General features: G+C 40.3%; 1 protein-coding gene across 1 annotated transcript in view; it reads right to left on the minus strand.

Annotated features, from left to right (window-relative positions):
* PCNX2 (pecanex 2) overlaps nucleotides 1-22,315 on the minus strand; it is a 102,489-nt gene that overhangs the window by 20,773 nt on the left and 59,401 nt on the right. The window contains exons 23-24 of the mRNA XM_032214975.1: nucleotides 21,399-21,526; nucleotides 3,591-3,649 (exon numbers count right to left, since the gene is read on the minus strand). Coding sequence (XP_032070866.1) covers nucleotides 3,591-3,649; nucleotides 21,399-21,526 — 187 coding nt within the window. The remainder of the gene's footprint in view (nucleotides 1-3,590; nucleotides 3,650-21,398; nucleotides 21,527-22,315) is intronic.

Raw genomic sequence — 22,315 nt, forward strand, 5'->3', positions numbered from 1 at the left:
CAGTTATGTCAAAAATTACCACATTTTACCTGGTTCCCTTTTACCACATGTATCAGGAACTACTCGTACTGTCATTGGAAGGTATTTCTTAGATCCTAAAGTAGGCTAGTAGAAGTCTGAAGCAAGGGTGAGTTCCAGCTTCTGTTACTGCTCAGGGACGTGCTATGCGCGCATGCACAGTAGTAAAAAAAATTGTGCCACCAATAGAATTGGTTCGAGGATGTGGCTGCCTGAGTTACTTACCTACTTGGCTAAGCTGGACCGAACTAGTAGGAACCCACCTCTGGTCTGAAGCAGTGACGTGCCGTGAGGTTGATACCTGATGAGGCTCAGCAGGGCAGCGGTCAGCCTCGGCGGGGGGGGGGGAGAATTTGCATCGCGGGAGCAACCAAGCGCCCGGGTCTGCAGCAAAGGCGCTTGGTGGCTCCCGCGATGCAAAGTGCCCCGCTGCCCCCCCCCGCTGTCCCGGCCTGCGTCCGCTGCTTCTCCAAGCTCCGCCGCTGGAAGTCCCGGATCGCCTCTGGGGGAAGGCTGAGTGAAAAACGGAGCGAAGCTTCTCTGCGGCCTCCCGGCGCTGCCCAGAGGCTCTTGCAGGAGCACGTGTCAGGGCCGGCGGCCTGGAGCAGCCCCGGCTGTGAGACAAGGGAGCACTTAAAGTAGCCGCTGCCGCTGCCACCGCCCCGCCGGGCGAAGGAGGGGCGGTGGCGGTGGCGGCAGCGGCTGCTTTAAGTGCTCCCTTGTCTCACAGCTGGGGCCGCTCCAGGCCGCCGGCCGCTGACACGTGCTCCTGCAAGAGCCTCTGGGCAGCGCCGGGAGGCCGCAAAGAAGCTTCGCTCCACTTCTCACCCAGCCTTCCCCCAGAGGCGATCCGGGACTTCCAGCGGCAGAGCCTGGAGAAGCAGGCCGGGGCAGCGGGCGGCAGCATCGGGGATGGTGGGGCACTTTGCATCGCGGGAGCCACCAAGCGCCCAGGTCTGCAGCAAAGAGGCAGCCTCCTCCTTCTCACCCACTCCTCTCTCCTCTGAAGCACGCCCCGCCCAACGGAAGCGTGCTCAAGAAGACACGATTGGCTGCTTCCAAATCAGGAGGCGGGAGAATTAGTGCCTCTTTTCCATCTGAACTTCTTTGCCTTTTAACTCTTTATTAACTTTTAGAAGGCGAAAAATTCCTTATGGAAAAGAGGCCCTGAGTTCTCTCGCCTCCTGCTTTGATTAACACTAAGCAGACACCAAGCCACTGTGACCTGGAATCTGGTAGCAACTATCTTGGCTTTAATTATTTAAAAAAATATATTTAAATTTCTTTCTTTTTCCTGAGGAGACTGGTGAGGCTCCACCTCCCTTGCCTCTAGTGACTGCACGTCCCTGGACTCTGAAGGCAGTGGAGCATTTCTTACAACCAACAGATCTGATCTTATAAACTGCTGGGATCATCTACTCAGTAGTTTTTACACTTTATTCTGTTTGTAGAACTAGCTGAAGACAAGTGTCACTAATAGATATTAAGAGTCTTTTTTGTGATTTACTTCTGCTTGTTCAGTTCTTGAATATTGTGATTCCACCAAGAAATCCAAAGGCTTAACTGAATCAAGAAGTGATGTATTTACTGTATACTGCTGCTGGGTGCACAACAAGGGATTGTGTTTGTAAAGGACTGCCTTACAGGAAAATATACGGGGCACTCAATCTTGCCTGCAAATGTACTTATTTGCTCCTTCTCTCTTCCACAATGTAAATTACGTGGCCTACAACAAAGCGAGTGAAGAAAACTGGAGTCTTGAATTGTACCCATTAGACTTCATTACGCAGAGGTAGCTTCCAGATTCTGGCTCTAATTGCCTCATTTAAGCCTGACAACGAAGAATACTTGACCATGATTTAATTCTGTGAAAAGTTAATAAATACATAGTACAGCTCATGCAACTACACTGTGGCTTAAGCAACCAGGCAACAAATGCTTCTGTTATGAGACAATGGATTAAGCTTTTTAGTTTCTTGCCTTCCAGATAAGCAGTCAAGGGCATCCCTGCATTAATAAGCTAATTAAAACCTGAGAAAAACAATCATGTTTTAGAATTCAAATGGGGACTATGTAACAATTTCATTGGGACAAACGAAAATCACAAAACAATGCCCTATAGTTCTCAGCTTCTTACACTTGAAATTAAAAGGGGGGAGGGGAAGCCAACTGAAATGGAAAGGAAAAGGTAAAAGCAGCTATTGTTAAATGGTAACACAAAATGTAATAATGTAGAGAAAGCTAAGAGCATTTGGTGAAAGTATTTGGTGTTGGAATAATTTCTGGTGAATTTTTATGAAGTTACTGGTCTCATCTATAAATCTCTAGTGGCTGAAAAGACAACAATGGGTTTTATAACTACCTGTTACATAAAGTATTCTGGTGTTTTTCACCTACTTGTTCTCATGCAATCAATTTATTCAGAATATGCCACCATCCAAAGAAATGGGACATACAAATAGTCAACACACCACTTGGTTTTATTATTAATTCAATGGGGCAAGAGAGTTAGAGTAGAAAAATGTTAAAGGCATATAGGTACCCGGTACAAAGGGGATGGGTCAAACTAGCTGCCAGGCAATTTTATTCTTTATCATAAATCCAGGCTTACACCATTTTATACAGGTTGTTTTCTGGCTAAACAAGTTAGGACTGATTGATTTAGAACATCAAAACTCTTTTATTGTTGTTAGTTGTGAAGTTGTGTCTGCACCATCACGACCCCATGGACAACGTTCCTCCAGGCCTTCCTGTCCTCTACCATCCCCCAGAGTCCATTTAAGCTCACACCTAGTGCTTCGGTGACTCCATCCAGCCACCCCATACTCTGTCATCCCCTTCTTTTTTGCCCTCAATCTTTCCCAGCATTAGGCTTTTCTCCAGTGAGTCCTACTCTTTTACACCTCTTCTAAACTCTCTTACATCTCTTCTAAAACAAAATATTTATCTCTGCAAAACTACAATATTTCTAAATCTTTAAAAAACCTGTTTTCATTTCATTATATTGATGTATGTATACTGTATATATAAAACACTATTGTACTATGTATTTATACTTAAATATAAATATGTACAAAGCTATATATTCCATTTTATTTTATTCATACTCATATTGTTTTTATGTCGGTCTTTGATTAATGGAGCTACATTTTCTTTATGCATCAAACTTTGCCATTTACTCAGTATTTATGATTCATATCTTACTTTTCCCCCTGAGGAACAAAAAGTAGCATGAGTACAACTCTAAATGAATTGGATTCAGCTTCCTTTCCAAAAACAGAACACAGATGTCTTGCGTGAAAAGAACTAGGCACTTCTGTTAACACAATGTGTGTGCAATCTTCCATGCAAGTCTTTTATAACATGTCCAGAAGCAAAGAAGAACTAGTGTCTCCAAGACATGTGCTCAGCTGGTACATTTGGAATCTTTTAGCAGCTCATCTGCAACAGTTTGCCAAACAGTTTTCCTGGTATATCTTCCTCCGATCTATCTCTGAATCCAACTCAATATGTTCAGCATGTTGAATAAACATTCCTCACAAACAGACATCAAAATAAATCCTGTTTCCTACCTGCATCCTTTTCAATCTGGAGTACCAATCTTGTGTTGGAATGGTCCACTCTTTTTGTGCTGGAAAGAAGATAGATACTTATAGATTATGTCAGCTGGTGAACAGGGGCATTTCTTCTTTCTACCCTTTATGTATTTTGTATATACTTACATATTTTAATCTGGCTCCTCCAGAAATTAGCTCTTCTTTTTTACAGGTTAAATGTTATCTCAAGTTGCCAGAGGCCTGAAAAAACACCCCAGTTTAATCAAGAGAGTGCCCTTCTGCAGGGGGACTATGGGGAATAAATTCAGCACCACTGGATGGAACAAAGCTTGGGAAGTGAAAGAGTAATTTTCAGCACTATCATAGATAGTCCTCAACTTACACCCACTTAGTGACCATTTATAACAGCTCTGAAAAAAGTAACCTTTAACCATTTTTTCACACTTATGAACGTAGAGGCATCCCTATAGGGACGTTTGGCAACTGGCATGTGTTTATCACAGTTGGAGTGTCCTGTGGTCATGTTTGCAACCTTCTGACAAGCAATCCAGATTCACTTAAGAACCATGTTACTAACTTAACAACTGCAGTGATTAACTTAACAACTGTGGCAAGAAAGGTCATAAAACAGGGCACAGAATAACAACTGTTTTGCTTAGCAACAGAAATGACATGTTCAATTGTGATCGTAAGTCGAGGACTACCTGTATTATCCTCCTCTTACCTACTCACTATTTATCCCTTTGTATATTCATTTTTTAAAATCCTTCTGTTTTCTCTTAATTGCCCTGCTAGCCCATATTGGAATCATTATAGATATAAATCATAGACATACACTAGGACAGAGGTATCAAACTGAAGGCCACATCTGGCCCGTAGGATGCTTAGATCTGGAAACAGCGAAGGACAGGCCCACGGTGGCTCTGCCAGTGAAAATGGGCTCCCAATCTCCATTTTTGGCTGGGACACCCTCCAGCAACCCTCTGCCAGTGAAAACAGAGCTCGGGAGGGCAGTCCTCCAAACAGAGATTGGGAGCCCATTTTCTCTGGCAGAGCACTTAGGCCACCACAGGCACCCCTGACATGAGTGTTGTCAAGATGGCCACGCCCATCCTGGCCATACCCCCCCCCCCGATCAAACATAGCCTTGATGCGGCCCTCAATGGAATCGAGTTTGATACCCCTGCACTAGGACATGTGGGATCATTCATTACAATAGCTTCGCTTTATCTGTATGACTACTCAGAAAAGATCAAGCCACAGAGTTGGAGGAAAGAAAGTTAATCACTAGGCAGAAAATTTGAACCATTGTGTATTTTCCAGAAAAAGCTAAAAAAACCAGTTTCCGTTCAAAAATATTAAAAATGCATAAAATATCCACATGGTTGAGCATTTATAATGTTCTCTTAGGAAGTCACAGAGATTAAATTGTTCCCAATCCTGCTGGTCTTTCAAAAAAATCCTGAAAACATGGTTTTGCCCTCAGGCATGGGAACCAATGAATGAGGCAGAACTGGCCCACTGGTTGTTTTTGAGTGTTACTGTTAAATGTGGTTAACTCTACTATGAATTTTATAACATTTTTGATGGTTTTTATATGCTTTTGTATTGCTTTTAATTGTATTGTTGTTTTGATATGTTTGTAAGCCACATATGAGATGGGCAGCTGTATAAACCGGAATAAACAAACAAATAGATGAATGATAAGAGCAGAATTTAGAATGTCTTGGTTCTATAGTAGGGCAGGGTTTACCTCCCAATAAGTATGCTACCTCCAGTTCAAATCAATTTAATGAAGCTATTCAGAGACTGGAGAATAGGAGTTTTATAATAAAATACATCACTCCCACTTTCTTATGAAGAAAAAGGTAAACCCAAAACACAGTCATAGGATGGTAGCAGAATATACGGTTTACCATATTTGAGCTGTAAACATCTACATGCCCACTAGATGGTAATGTCTAGAGTTTTTGTAGTTCTCTGCTGCCATCTATTGGTTCATATTTTTTCACCCTAGATGGTAGCCGTAGCATTTCACTGCCTAATAGACATTAATGTTTGATTACTTGTTTGTCTCTTTGCATCTAAAGAAAATATTAATATTACCATTTCAAAAAAATAAACTTATTAAAGATAAAATGATTTGCTTATACAGAGAGGGATGATGAATACAATGCTGGTTTAGTGGAACAAGTAGTTTTAGTTAAGATTTTGGAATTCATTTGTTTTCAGCAGATAAACTAAAATCCTCAGATATAGGTTATAAACAATAAGTTGCATCTGTATGTGACAAAACTTAAGTATCACCTTTAAAACACTGCAAGGATATTTTAAAAACAGATTTACCAGGAAGAATATTATGTAACATAGAGGGGAGAAGTGCCCAATACAATTTATAGCAAGAGAGCCAATAACCCCAAAGCTGGATTTTTATTCTTTTAACTTTGAGCTTTGCTCTAGTTAGTTAAAAAAGAATGGCTATTTTAAAATATAAATAGTGGTATTTACTAACCTAAAACATGAATATTTTGGAGTAATTTAACTACAGATTATATCTATTTTACACTTTTAAATCTCTTTGTTGTTATGGCAGCAACATGTTAAATGCTACAAGGATCTTCCCAACTTTAAACTCTAATACTCAACATTCCAAGCTGAACTGAATATTCGCCCATGGGCTTCCAGCTGTCAGGTATGATCTCTTTTAAAAAAATAACTCCTGGGACGACTGAGCAATTTGGCTTTTCTTCAGTGGCTTCTTACTTTGAATTTTGTTCATACTGCTCAGTCAGGGTGATAATTAGCTCAATAATTGAATTTCTTCATGAGTGGAGTTATTCTACACAAACTAAGTGCAGGCCCTCTGGAGTTTGTTCAAAGAAGTCCATAGAAATTCTAACATTTTCTGCAGCATATTCTGAATGATTCCTTTGAATTTTTTTTTTAAAAAAACCCACATTTTTCTTTAAAATGGTTAGAAAAACAAATGGAAAAGTATTTGTACACAATATTATTTCATATTACATTCCTATGGTGATGAGACATTGTTTATTACATCATTAATCCGAATAACATTATAATTTCCCAATTCGCTTTTATGACATCTTGTTTAAAAGTCAGAAAAGTCAGGGACAGATCCATACCCTCAATATTTTTTTCATGTCCAGTTGTGATTATGAAGAAAGGGAAAGTCAGTTTCCCCCTGTGCAAAGTTATTAAATTTCTTATTAGGATGATCGTATAAGGCTGTACTAAATCAGAAGACCAAAATGATCAAGAATACTGTTTCTCAAGCTTAACAACTTTAAAATGTGTGGACTTCAATTCCCACCATGCCTGACTTGGGAATTTGAAAGCTGAAATGCAGCTAAGGTTCAGAAACACTGATCTAGAAGAGTTGAACTTTGTGTGGCTATCTAAGTGGGGGCCCAAATTCATGTATGTGACGGCATATGAGAAAGACCTTGGGTGACTGGGCCAAGAGATGCAACCAAGGAAACAGTCAGGTTAGAGACAATATAGCCTGCAACTGAATAATAGGCAGAGCAAGAGGCTCAAAAGGAACCATCCTTTACTTGAACTATAAAGAAGACAGGGACAGAGTTTTTTTTTTTTCAGACTTGTGAGACTAATGTTGGCCACTCAAGGTAAATCAGATAGGATTTAAACCAGGGAAGCTAATTACTCTTTATTGTAAAGCTACTGTATTTTTCGGAGTATAAGACGCACCCTTTTCCCTCAAAAAAGAGGCTGAAAATCTGGTGCATCTTATACACTGAATACAGCATTTTTGCCTTCCGAAACCCTGCCCCTTCACCAAAATGGTCGTGCATAACTTTTAGGAAACTTCCAGAGTATTCCTGGGTGCTGGGGAGGGCACAAATGAGCGGAAAAAGGCCATTTTTTGCTCAATTTTGCCCCCCCCCAGGTTTCCAGGAGCACTCTAGAAGCCTCCATAAGGCTATGCATGCTCTTTTTTTGACAAAAAATGGGCTGTTTTGGGGAAGTCTGCAGAGTGCAAAAACTTTTTTTTAATTTGTCTCTTCAAAATCTTGGTGCGTCTTATACTCCAGTGCATCTTATTCTCCGAAAAATATGATATATTGAATCTTTTGCCCTGTCCACTGTTCAGTTGTGGGCTATGCTGTCTCTTATCTGACCGTTCCTTTGGTCCAGTCCCTCAAGGTCTTTTCCACATACCATCACAATATGGTATTAAAATTTGGAGCCCTAATGCTTACTCATATATTCAAGACCATGTTTGTAAAAAAATAAAGTTTAATAATATATGGAATTTATTGTGCTCTTTTCTTGTAATTTTATTTCTAAATTATAAGTATTCTTTTCTTTTCAAAATCTCTGCCTCTTACAAGAGGTACTTTGCTTTTACTTATAGTTTAATTTTTGAAACGTTAAGCCTGACATGCTGCTTTACTTGAACAGATAATCTTCTGGTTCTCCCTCTTCTCTGACTTTGTTGTTTGACCCTTACAATTCATTGAAAGTATACTTGTCTAAAAAGGGATCAATTGAAAAAATGAATCTTGGATCTGTTCCCAATTCCTATTCATAATCATGCTGTTACAAACTAAATTTATATGCAAAACATAAATACAGACAAAAATGGAAAACAAGAAAAAGAAACTGGCATAAATTTTAATGGTTGAATTACTGTATTTCTATTTCTGTGGCTCTTCGTATTTTCTTAAAGCTCACAACCACTTATTTACTTTTGTTAATTACAGGCACTAATTTAAAATTAATATACTCCTCCTGCTTTCCATTGCACATTGTATTTTTTGGCTTTTCTATGTTAGATACTTTAGGTCAATCAAAACCAATCTACAGTTATTAATTCTTTAATTAACATTCAGAAAACCCATGCATCACGTAACCAAACCTGATTTTTTGACATTTTTTATGATAGTCACTAAGCGAATGCAATGGTTATTAAGCAAAAAACAGTTGTTATGCAAATCAATTTTGAGTGTTTTTTCCTGGAAACCGGCAAAGAAAGGTCACAAATTGTGGTCACACATCACAAATGACTGTAAAGATGAGCTGGTTGCTAGGTGCCCCAAATGTGATCATGTGACCACGGGGAGAGGTGTGGCCATTGTAACTTCAAAAACAGGTCATCCTTAGCTTTTGAGGGGTTTGTCATAACATTGAACAATCATTAGGCAATCAGTCATATGTTGAGGACTAATTGTGTATGTGTCATTCATATATATATATATATATATATATATATATATATATATATATATATATATATATATATATATACATACATACCGTATTTATCGGCGTATAACACGCAGTTTTAAAACTAAAATTGCAAGCTTAAACCCTGCCTGCGTGTTATACGCCGATACTCCGGGTGGCAGAAGCCCGGGACCCAGTCAAATTCGCTGCGCAAGGTGAAACGGCCGGCAGCAGCCCTGCTCTCCTGCTGCGGCTTCTGTTTCAATAGGGAAGAAAACTTCCTTTCGCTTCCCGGGCTTCTGCCGCCCGGCAGAAGCCCCGGGACCCAGTCAAATTCGGGAAGCGAAAGGAAGTTTTCTTCCCTACTGAAACAGAAGCCGCAGCAGGAGAGCGAGGCCAGCGTCCGTTTCAGTCGCTTCCCTTCTCCGTCTTGATTGCTGGAAGCAGTAACAAACAGCGCGTCCGCTCCGCATCGCCCTGACAACCACCCCAGCCGGCGGCTGCCAGGCCTCGCTGGAGTCAATTGCAAAGCTGCATTCAGCGCTTTGAGGACCTGAGGCATCTTGGGAAATGTAGTTCCCTATCAGAAAGAATGGAGTAGCTGCGAATTTGTAACAACATAATATAACTTGGTGCTTCGCAGGTTACGAAAATCTCGTTTGATTTGCACACTGTTTTTTAAAAGTTAGATAAAGAAATTATGCTGTGAAAGCGACTAGATAGCCCCCCTCCCCTTCCTGTGTGTGAGAAAGGGAAGGAGAGGAAGGAAGGAGGGACGGGGGAGGAAAAGAAGAAGGGAGGGGGGGAGAAGATGGAAGGAGAAAAGATGGATGGAAGGAGAAAGAATGGAAGGAGAAGGAGGAAGATGGAAGAAGAAAGGAAGAAAAAGAAGAAGGGAGGGAGAAGGAAGGAGGTAGGAAGAAAAGGGGAAGAGAGGGAAAGAGCAGAAAGACAAAGAGGATGAAGTTGATAGGCAAGAGGAAGGGGGAAGGAAGGGAAAAAAGAGGGAGAGAGTGAAGATGAGGAAGAGGTTTTTGGTTTTCCAAAAAGCAGTGATTCTGATTAAGTTTTTTTGCTCAAAGAGGTGTTTTTTCATTTCATATTTGCCTTTTAAGAGGAGTTAATGTTATAATTCATGTTCTAATGTTATAAATTTTAATCCAACATTAAGTTCCGAGCTTCCAAGTCATTTATTTTTAATGAAAAAAAATTTTACTCAAATTTTTGTGTTAAAATGGGGGGTGCGTGTTATACGCCGGTGCGTGTTATACGCCGATAAATACGGTATATATATATATATATATATTTGTTTTCTGAGGTTTTCGCGGGTGTTAGTATGTAGGTCTCTAGTTGTTCGGGTTTTCTCCCGCGTAGAATTGGAGATGTCTTGGCGACGTTTCGACGAAGTCTCATTCGTCATCTTCAGGCTGCTTCAGACTACTTCAGGTTTGGTGTTTCCAGCCTGAAGATGACGAATGAGACTTCGTCGAAACGTCGCCAAGACATCTCCAATTCTACGCAGGAGAAAACCCGAACAACTAGAGACCTACATATATATATATATATATATATATATATATATATATATATGTATGTATGTATGTATGTATGTATGTATGTATGTATGTATGTATAAGTCTCATTCGTCATCTATACATATATATATATATACTATATATATACTATATATATACTATACGTCATCTATACATATATATATACACATACATACACACACACACACACACACACACATACATACATACACGACCGAGGACCAGAAGCCAGACTGCAAATGCACAATTAGCCTCCTTAAACCCCTCCTATCCTTACATGAAACACAAACCCCCAAACAATCAGAACACACCTCCACTCAATCAGGACACACCTCTACCCAATCAGGACACAGCCAAGCTCCCACCCAATCAGTTCAAACCCCCACTGGCAGTTAAAAGGAAGAAACAGCCGAGATCTCACATTGCTCCTGGAAGCACCAAGCCTGAAGTAGCCTGAAGATGATGAATGAGACTTCGTCGAAATGTCGCCAAGACATCTCCAATTTTACGCGGGAGAAAACCCAAATAACTAGAGATCTACATACTAACACCCGCGAAAACCTCAGAAAACAAATATCAAACCTCTACGGGGAGGAAACCCACCATCTGACTAGGACCTATGAAAAACGTGAAGTCCAAAGAGCTTCCATTTTATGTGACCTCGCATTCCTACGCAACTGCCGAGATCAAAACCTAATCCCCACACGATTCCAATTGAAATTCCACTCCAACTCTGCAGCCACCAAACGCATCCTGAAAAGAACAGAATTGGCCCTAATCAGAAACGAACTTCACATGAAAAGATTCCTCCTAGACCAAATCAACAAAGATCTCCTCAGTCTTCACCTCCAATTCAGCAACAAGATCCACCCCACACTTTGGGACAAATCGAAACAACTCGCCACTGGAGAGCTGAAACAGAGACCACCCTCAAGACAGAAACACACATCAACAAACTCCGAAGACTAAAAGAATGCCAGAAACCAACCCCTCCCCCCACACAGCCGCACATGAAACAAACAGTGCATAACATCTCAGATAGGATCTTCACCAAAGCCGAAACCAATGTCCTTTCAAAAGGATTCAACTTTGCAGTTGCCCCCAAATACATCCCCACTGAAACCATTATATGCGGAGTTGAAACCAGCCTGACCAAAATCAACCCTGACGACGCTAACAGAATCAGATCCAAAATCACCAACATCCTCTGCACCAGCAAGCCACCCAAAAGCAACTTACCCAAAGAAGAACAGACAGCACTACATAACCTGAAAGAAGACACCAGCATAATAATCCTACCAGCAAACAAGGGCAATGCCACGGTGGTTATGAACACTTCTGGCTACCAAACCAAATTAACCAACCTACTCCAAGACTCCACATACAAACCCCTAAACACGGACCCCACCACCTACCTGGAAAAAACCACTAGATCCAAAATAAAAGCCTCCCCCATCAGTGAAGAGATCCAGCAAAGAATCATTCCCAGAGAGAAATCATCCAGATGCCCCAAGCTCTATGGTCTCCCCAAGATACACAAAGAAGGAACTCCACTTAGACCAATAGTCAGCTCCATAGGCTCACCTTTACAAAATCTAGCCAAATTTCTCGCCAAACAACTACAGCCCTATGCAGATTCCATCACCTCACATGTAAAAAACTCTTTCCACTTCATAGAGATCATAAAGAAACAAAACTTACAGCCCAGCGACCTACTCGTGAGCTTTGATGTTGTATCATTCTTCACCCAAGTGCCAATCAAAGAAGACTTGACAGCTATCCAAAACAAATACACCCCCCCTCCCCAAACACATCCTTGATCTGACCAACCACTGCCTATCTAACACATACTTTATTTATAATGGACAAAAATACAAACAGATAGAAGGAGCACCCATGGGATCACCCCTCTCACCTGTCATTGCCAACCTCTACATGGAAAACTTTGAAACCCAAGCTCTAGAAAAATCTGATCACAAACCCAAACTCTGCCTCAGATATGTAGACGACACTTTCATAATCTGGCCACATGGGAAAGAAAAACTGGAAAACTTCCTTACACACCTCAACAGCCTACACCCCAAAATACAGTTCACCATGGAAACAGAAGTAAACAACCAACTTCCCTTCCTGGACGTCTTAGTCTACAGGAAATCTAATGGCTCCCTAGGACACACCATCTACCAGAAGAAAACACACACTAACCGCTATCTGCACGCACTCTCACACCACCACCCAGCCCAGATCAACTCCGTAGCCAAGACACTCATCTCTAGAACAAAATGCCTAGCTGATGAACAACACCTAAAAACCGAACTACACACTCTCACTAACGTACTGACATCCAATGGATTCCAAAGAAATAAGATCACCAACCTAATCCAAGAAGAAACCCCCACTAAAATCCAGGACAGAGAACAAGAAAACGGAAAAGCCCTCCTCCCATACATAAAAGGCACCACAGACAGAATCAGCAAAATCTTCCGCAAACACAACATCAAGACAGCATTCTGCACAGACCGAAAAATATCCACCATCCTAAGAAACCCCAAAGACAAAATTGAGTTAGAAAATCAAGGAGTATATGAAATCCCATGCCCCACCTGCCCCACCACACACATCGGACAAACCAACAGAAGAATAAGTGCACGCATTGAAGAACACAAAAACGCAATCAGAAAAGAGGAACCAACTTCTTCTCTGGTCCAACACCTTAAAGCCACAGGACATAAAATTGATTTTAATAAGACTAAAACTATCACCAAGGCTGAACATTTCAACAACCAAATAATCAGAGAAGTGATTGAAATAGAAAAACGCCCACACAGCATGAACAGGCGGTACGATACCTCCCACCTGCCAGTCATTTGGAAGCCTGCCCTTATTGATAAACGAGTCCCAAACATGATGAATGACACCAGGCCCACACTCACAAGAGCCACACAGAATATCACCACCAAACATCCACAAAGAAAACAGACAAAAACACAAACTGATGAGGAGGCATGACCGAGGACCAGAAGCCAGACTGCAAATGCACAATTAGCCTCCTTAAACCCCTCCTATCCTTACATGAAACACAAACCCCCAAACAATCAGAACACACCTCCACTCAATCAGGACACACCTCCACCCAATCAGGACACAGCCAAGCTCCCACCCAATCAGTTCAAACCCCCACTGGCAGTTAAAAGGAAGAAACAGCCGAGATCTCACATTGCTCCTGGAAGCACCAAGCCTGAAGTAGCCTGAAGATGACGAATGAGACTTCGTCGAAACGTCGCCAAGACATCTCCAATTCTATGTGGGAGAAAACCTGAATAACTAGAGACCTATATATAGTATATAGTATATATTGTGGAATATGGTACCTCTCTAAGGCTGCCTTTTACAATAAATCACATAACAGGAAAAGAAATCGAGTGAAAATTATGGTGCGGTTTTACAAGCGGCAACAAGAGAAGAACAATAGCAATAAAACAGAGAGCTGATGGCTGAACCTCTTTTATTAAACTAGCTGCCAAAAGGGAACAAATGTTAATTTGTTTTTAAAGTCTTATGACTTTAGGCTACAGCATTTCTCTTTTCAAAAATAAAGAACAAGTCGAAGAATATGTCAAATAAAAAGAAGAGGTTCACAGTCAGGAAAACAAAGGCAGTTTCAGCGTGGCACTGACGTATAGCACAATTTGACTGTGTGCCTGCAGAGGAATGTTGCGGCTTAATGGATACAAATATGCCATGCTGAGAGAAATGTTGCTGTAGCAGTGAGGGATAAGAAAACTGTGACGCTTCGGATCTTACTAAATTACATATCCCATTATTCCTTATTTTATTTATGATGACTAAGGTCAATTAGAATTGCAGTCCCAAAACATTTAGAGGACCATATGCTTTTCACTTGAGTACAATCATCCGGTTGGCCAAATTTTATTCAATCTCCATTTCCATGGGAGCAGCATAAGAAATGTTTTATTAACCCATGGAAGTTTCTAATGTGGCAGCATAGGGTAAAATTTGCCTCACATAATGACTAAATATGCAAGATGTCTAGTGACAAGGGCCTAAAGATGTGGCTTTGCCAGTCGACGGTGATCCAGCGAAATAGAAATGGTTGATTGAGTAATAACAGATCTCATCTCCCCCGCCATTCCGCCCCCACCCTTCCCATGTGTCTTTAGTTTTAATGTTTGATTTTAACTTGTTATGTTTTAGGTTAGATGTAACTGTGGTAAGATGGGTGCCACATACATACATACATACATACATACATACATACATACTTACATACATACATACATACATACACTCCAGTGTTGATGCACTCAAAGCTTTGGGTGGCAAGGAGTTCCACTGATTAAATTCTCTAACTGTCATGAAATTTTTGCTTAGTTCTAGGTTGCTTCTCTCCTTGATTAGTTTCCATCTATTGCTTCTTGTCTTGCCTTCTGGCGCTTTGGAGAATGGTTGACCCCCTGTCAAATCCCACCTGCTGAAAAATTTCAACTAGCAGGGCAGTGGTGGGATTCAAATTTTTTACTACCGGTTCTGTGGGCATAACATGGCTTGGGGGGCGTGGCTTGGGGGGCATGGCAGGAGAAGGTTACTACAAAATCCCCATTCCCTCCCCACTCCTGGGGGAAGGTTACTGCAAAATTCCCATTCCCTCCCCACCCCACTAACCTGTTTTCCAGCTCCATTCTCATGTTCAGGGCAACAAAAGAAGATCGGCTGGGAGGCAGAGGGGGGCGGAGCCAGCCTATTTGCCGGTTCTCCAAACTACTCAAAATTTTTGCTACCGATTCTCCAGGACCTGAATACCACCTCTGTAGCAGGGTGCAGGAAAAGAGTGGTTTCTGCTGTGGCCCTGCCCTCTAAAATATTTTCTCACTGGAGGTGAGGTCAGCTCCCACACTCCTGGCCTCCTTCGGGAAGAGCCTTAAAAGCTGGCTCTGCCAGCTGGTCTGCAGCCCTGATAGGAGCATTCTGTGCCCAGTGTGGGCAACAGGGTAGAGAGAAGATTCACACCCCACCCCTTTTTCAGGACAAAGCTGATTTATCTCTTCCTTGGCTATAGATCTCTAGCCAAGGAAGAAGCTACAGGCTACAGATTTACATATCTGTAAATCCATATGTGATGCAGCGGTGGGATTCACTACCTTCCCTACCTGTTCGTAAATGTGATCACTTCACTTGCATGTGCTGCACCTGCGCATCGCCTTCTGCGCCTGCACATTACATCAGGGTGGGTGGGTGGAGCCTCCCGCAGCTGCTGCTACTGGTTCACCCAAATCTGAGAGAACCGGCTGAATCTGATGTGATGGTGCATTTTAACTAGACTCCTAGTGATATGCAGCCTCAAGGGAAATGCTACTTTTATCATTTGCTCAACTGCAGAAATACGCCTATCAATACCTTTTTTACACAACAGTCCAGCCACAGTCATTTAGCATTATATATTATTTGAAAAACATGGGCAAATAAATCATGAAGCGATGAAGTGACAAACAATTTCATTAATAATTTAAGAAGCCTGCCATCAAAGCAGTTGCAAAAATAGATTTAGTAGCAATATGAGACTAAAAATACATTCAGGGAGGGAAAAAGAATTGGTAGATGAAAGCAGAAGCTGAAAACAGCCTGAGAAAAAAAATGCCTAAGAAGCAGGAAAGCAAGACTCCAGTTATATTATCAATAGACTGTCCTAATGACAAATAGCAAGGATAGCCATTTGGCTACTTTGAAGGACAGCCTGTGATCAGTGTTATTGGTTTATATTTTTGGTCTTTGACTGCAGATCAATAAAAATATATTGATATACGTAAATATAAAGCCCTGAAACATTTAGAAAATGTAATGTTAAAAATACCAGAGGTTGGAGGGGGGAACCAGTGCAGCTATAATTTATAGGGAAGTAAAGTCTGTCTAGCAAGTTCAATAACAATTCTAGATACTTGGATCTAAGGAATTGATTCAAATAACTGTCAGCCCTGCAAGATAAACCAGATGAAGAAACCAATTCCATATACAAGTCAGGATTACTTTCATTGCAACAGCTGCAGTAATAGAATTTTGGGAGACTAAATGTGCTTCCACCCCTCCTCACTTTATCTTTAAATGAACGGGGATGGTGGTCCCGAGATGTTTTCTCAAGTTAATTTCTTAGTGTGGGCTCAAACCCCTCTTATCTGATCCTTGCTTTCGTACTGGTTCCACTTGTTTTTATTCAAGATCACTTCCTATGCCCTCTACATTGACAAATGCACGCATGAATCTCCTTTTCAACGATTGCCTTTTCTTGGAGTCTTGCCTTCTAAAACATCAGTATCCTTCTGATTCTAATAGTTTTATAGAGGGGAGTTCTTTAATAGTACTATGTGAGATTTCATGTATTCATAATGAATAAGATTTCCCTTTTTAATCTGATTGGGATACAGGATTTCTACTGACCATGGCACCAGAGTTCTTCATTCATCTTTTGCTTGCTATGTTTCATCTAAAAATGTGACCTGAAAATAGCATTCCCCAGGAGGGAAGATGGGGAAAAGATCCTAGGCTAGTGATGGCTAACCTTTTCTGGATCAAGTGCCCAACACATGCACGCGCCTGAACCCCCAAAATGCAATGCACAGGCACCCTGATACGTGCCTCTGCACATGCCCTGCCCCCGCGCATGCATGAATGCCCCCATGTGCCCCAGCCACTCCACATGCGTGTGCAGCCCCCCACATGCGCCCTTCCCAAGCACACACGCATGCACGACAGAGACCCAAAGACCAGTTGGCCAGCAGAAGGCGTGTGCACATGCGCAGTGGAGCTGAACTGGAGTGACAGCTCACGTGCGCACAGAGAGGGCGCTGCGTGCCACCTAGGCATGCGTGTCATACGTTCGCCATCACTGTCCTAGGCTGTAGTAACAAATCATGGGATCGTCTAAATTTTGTCTTGGAATGTCCTTGATGAAGAATAAGGGGAATCCACAAGTGGGGAGAAAGATATAAACTAGTATTGGAGTGGGTCTTTCTTACTTTTTGATATAAAGATTATTTGGGAATTGTTTGATACTGTAATAGTATCAGGGAATGAACTTAGAAGATAGGAGGAAGAGCTGTACAGAAACAGAAGAGGTGTGTGAAGCCATCTCAGAAGGTACCCCCCCTAGTTTTATGGAAAGTAAAGATAAAGGAAGGAAGAAATACTATCAAATATGCAAGATTCTGTCACTGTAGCCTTACAATAAATGTAGCATTCATATTCATGGCAAAGGGCTAACACATACCATCTAGATAATGTGATTGATCAACGGGTTCAAACAGTTTATGTCTCAGCAAGCATCTTTACTGCACTGACCTGCCCATATATACTTGACAGAGACCTAAATAACAATAATTCAATGCTCTATTTCTGATTTATGAAAAACTTTTAAAACATTGCCAAACGTTTACAGCATTTCCGGAAAGCTCGAGAGGTTTTTTTTTTAGGAGCCAACTATTCTGTGATCTGAGAGATCCATATCCAGTCTACATTTCAGATCAGAGTGGACAACTAATGGACATCATGAGGCTCCATATGAGACTTCCACTTTTTGTTCTAAGGTAAGGTTAAGCTTAAAATTGGTTTTTAAACTTTGCAGAAAGCTTACGGCATCCATTGCAGGTCTCTTGAAGTTTAGGCCATTTTTTCTTGTGGGGGGAGTATTCAAGGGGCAAAATGAAGCACATTCCTAATCACCACCCCCCAATGGTCTTGTATTATCAATTTTGCTAACTTTGGTGATGTCATCATTTCACCAGTGTGCTCCTCTGACAATCCCTTCAAAATAGTACAGAAGAAGAGAGAGTCCTTGGACTGAAAAAAGAATGTCCATCTCTGTTTAACAACAAACATGGCAGCCTTAAAAAAACTAAGTTTTCCTTCTGAACTGTTTTTCCCACTGACTGCCTCCACAAAAGTGGTTAAAAGCATGCAGCACAGTTATGGTTCCAGGTTGGAAAAACTAATAAGATGAAGGGAAGTAATATCAGACAAAAACAACAACAAATCAAAATTGCTTAATACCTCAAGACTAATTATATCTGAAGCCGCAACTCCTTGTCTGCTTCAGTTTTTCTTTAACGTCAAAACCCTTTTGTTGGGGGTGCCAGTGGTGTCCCAAGCCCTCTGCCAGTGAAAACAGAGCTCTGTTTTTGCTGGCAGAGGGTTGCAGGAAGCCGTTGCAGCCGAAAATGGAGCTCAAAAAGGCTGCATGCAGCCCTCCCAAGCTCCGTTTTTCACTGGTAGATACACCATGGGCCACTTCTTCTCTGTATCCAGAGTGGCTCTATGGGCCAGATCTAAGCACCCCTGGGCTGGATTCGGCCTGTGGGCCTTGAGTTTGACATCCCTGCTCTAGTGTAGTGCAAAGCTACTTGAGATACTTCCAGTTTTGATTGTGAAAATACGTCGACTCTGGGGTTCCAACCATTAAATGTGGTATTCAATAAACACACAAAATTACTATTATTTTAAGAGAGATTAAGGGCCTAAGTGCTTTCTTTTACTATTTAATTTATGCTACACTCAATGGATGTAGATATTTTGACCCTACAAATCAAGAATCAGTTATCAGTCAGTCAATCATTGGGAAATCTGAAATAATAATTCCATCAAAATTGGTATGCACCCGATTAGGGATTTAGACATCATGGATAATATTTACCATGTAATGTTGAGAGTTCACACACAATGGTTGAAAGTTTACTAATAGTAAACTTTAATATTCAGGGCAGGGTTCCAAACATGCTGACTGTGGAGACCTCAGCCATATCTTCTTTCAATAAACTGCATTCTACTTCCCTTTAACCTTACATTTTTGCACTAGTGTAATCTTACATTTACACAGCCTGTCATCATTCCAAAGGCAATGACCACGGTTGTGCTTTTCTACATCAACAATGGTTACATCAATTTTGTTTTTCATTTTCTCTCATGCATGAACTGTGTTGTTTTAGTTACACCAAGATCAGCACCTGAGGAATGAGTTCACCATACAGAATTTAAAAGCTGATTTTAGGCTTGCAAAGTAAGTCAGATTTAAAACTAGAACATGAAACTCTTTTTTACCCTATCCAAACATACAAGTTCTTTCTTTAAAGTTCCTTTGATATTCGCACACATAAGGATAACTCCATTGCCTAAAACTATGTAAGCCAAACTTTTGTTATTGTTCCTACCGCATTGCTCCTCAGGGACAAACAATGCAGAAAAATATTTTCCTGTTTCTATTTCAGTTTTCAGTATTTGAGGAAATCAGAGTGCCTGCAGCTCCTTAAGAGTAAAGATGATACAGAGAGAAAAGGCGCTGGAGATTAGATATATCATGGTCCTAACTAGATTTGATTCTTTCCTTCCTTTATCAGGTTGGTCTCCACCACACGGGTGATAATTCTTTAAATTGGAGCAGACAGCAATTCAAAATGGGTAAATTATTCTTGTAAACTATGATTAACATTGGGACTACATGTGCATATGCACCATTGAAATCATTACAGGAAAGGCATGTATTCCACCAGGAACGACTTTTGAACAAATGCTTTGAAGTGAAGGCTGTCAGCCAATTAAAGAAATCGAAATTAATTGTATGAATTTGGATTGATTAATCAATTCCATCTGCACGCAGAAAGCATTCTCTCTGGCTTTAGAGGATGGAAGCATCTGTCAAAATGTGAGGCAGGGGAAGGAATGTCTCTTCTAAAATGACACTTCGTCACAATGAGTTTTTGCATCAATATTTGTTAAGATTGTTTTTTTTAAAAAAAAAATCTTGTTTAATGGGACCAAAACATGTTATGAATTTATACAGTAAATTATTGAAGTAAACACTGTAGCCAGTTAAAAAATAGTAATATGTGTGCAAAACCACAACTAGTGTTTCAAATGGCCCAACAGACCTGGCTCTTTGCCCAGGCCTTTGGCAAGCATGATTGAAGTTCCCACTTTTTCTTCCTTTTCTTTGTTCCCATCTGGTTTTGTTATCTCTGCCTCTTTTGTTCCTTTTTGTGTTTTGCATTGCTTTCTTGTTTTTAATGTTTTTAACAATTTCTAAACTGTCTAGGGTCACTAGGAGTTGGGCGGCATATAAATTTAATAAATAATAATAATTCATTTATTTCATGAATCTTGCACAACTATTTTATTTATTAAATTTATTTGCTACCCCTCTTGTATCAAAACCACACTGGGCAGCTTTTTAATATATTGTTAGCTATTATTTTTTTAATCATATCATGAACCTAAGGGAAACAAAAAAAATTTTTAAAGCTCATTTGACATTATTATTTTGATCACAGTTCTGCGATTTCATTGAAAGTACACTATGGTTTCCGACAGTGGACAAACAGTGACAAGGAATGTTTGGCAAATGGACATATCTTTGTGGTTATGGATCCTAGCTACAATATATTAGAAAGGCTACTGAAGCATTTAGGTACACTATGTAGGATATGAATTATGAATGTTGTTGCATATGAAATGTACTTAAAATGAATGTGGCTTCTCAAATTATGCTCCTAGGGCATCTTCTCACATTTCTTCCGACTTCAGTGTTTTGCAACTCTGAAATTCTGTTATATATAAAATATAGAAGATTATGGAACTCTGACACTGAGAATGGAGGAAGGCAAAAAGTTTTAATCGACACAGGATGGTAACACTATGAGTAAAGAAGGAAGATGGATAATACATCTGACTGTAGACCAAAGAACAGCATGGGAATGCTTTTGTAGATGGCAAAGTTGATAAAGTGGTTGTAGTCAGAAGTACGTTTTTGCTTCCAGGTTGGTGCAGGAGGCCTTCAAGCCCCCCCCCCCATTTTGGGCTGTTTAAATATACAATTTTTTTTTAAAAAAATGGCTAACATGCCATCAAAAACCATTAGTGAAAGGTATCACGAACAATCACAAAAGGAGTAAAGTAATCCCCATAGTCTAGAGAAAGCTCTAGGATATTTTGAACTACATTTCGTTTAAACCCCACATTTTGAATAAAAAAGAGAATACATTTATAATACTTTTTATCTTACTTGTAATTTCTTTCCCAGAACTTGACTGGTCTGGCGTATGATGTGAGAAAAATGACACTCCCTAGAAATGGACTCAAGGGGGTAGAAAAGATTGCAGTGGCCAGAGTCTGACAGAAAAGCATTGCAGAGTCTGAAAACTTCAAGTTAAGGTAGCATAAATAGTAAATTCACTGGATTTTACAATGTCCTTTAGGTGCCTCCTGATTTACTTAGTTTCCTTCCCAAGATAGATGCAACAAAGTAATGCGTAAGAACTAAAGAAGAACCCTGATTATTTAGAATTTGATGTAATGAAAATATTGAAGCTACAACACAATGAAGTCATAATTCATGGTAATTTGGGACAGAAAGTCATCATTAAGTGTAGGAGGGGGGAAAGGCACAGGAAACAAATGGAAAAGATTAGTGGAAGGCAGCAAAACTCTCGGAGAAGTCCATACCAAATAGTGAAATGAGCAACTAATGTAAATGTTACAGGTTTCTCTGCCTCTAATAAGTTGAATATTTATCCTTGAGGTTAATACTGCTATCTCAGGTTTTTCTTAAAAATAGTGCTTTTAAATGCACACATATTCAAAGATTCAACCCATACAAATGTTCACCTGAAATGAAAGGAAAAAAGGCTTGCAAATTCCCAATAAAGAAAAAATAAATACAATGTAATCTGCCAGAGTACTGTAACCTTTAAAATGCATTTTCCCTATCATTTAGAAAGTATTTCATCTAGTATGTAAATATGAAACCTTAAAAGGGGGAAAAGATTTTTCTCAACTTGGCAGAAAATTGTTTATACAATGTGAAAGTATCAGAGACCTACTATCCTTTTTTAATTACATATACAATTGCACAACTAATAATGAAACACATTTCTCATTTCCTATCTTACCTTACTTTTATCTATTCAATAACATAGATGT

Source organism: Thamnophis elegans, chromosome 4 (genome assembly GCF_009769535.1).
Source record: "Thamnophis elegans isolate rThaEle1 chromosome 4, rThaEle1.pri, whole genome shotgun sequence".
Classification (NCBI taxonomy): Eukaryota; Metazoa; Chordata; class Lepidosauria; order Squamata; family Colubridae; genus Thamnophis; species Thamnophis elegans.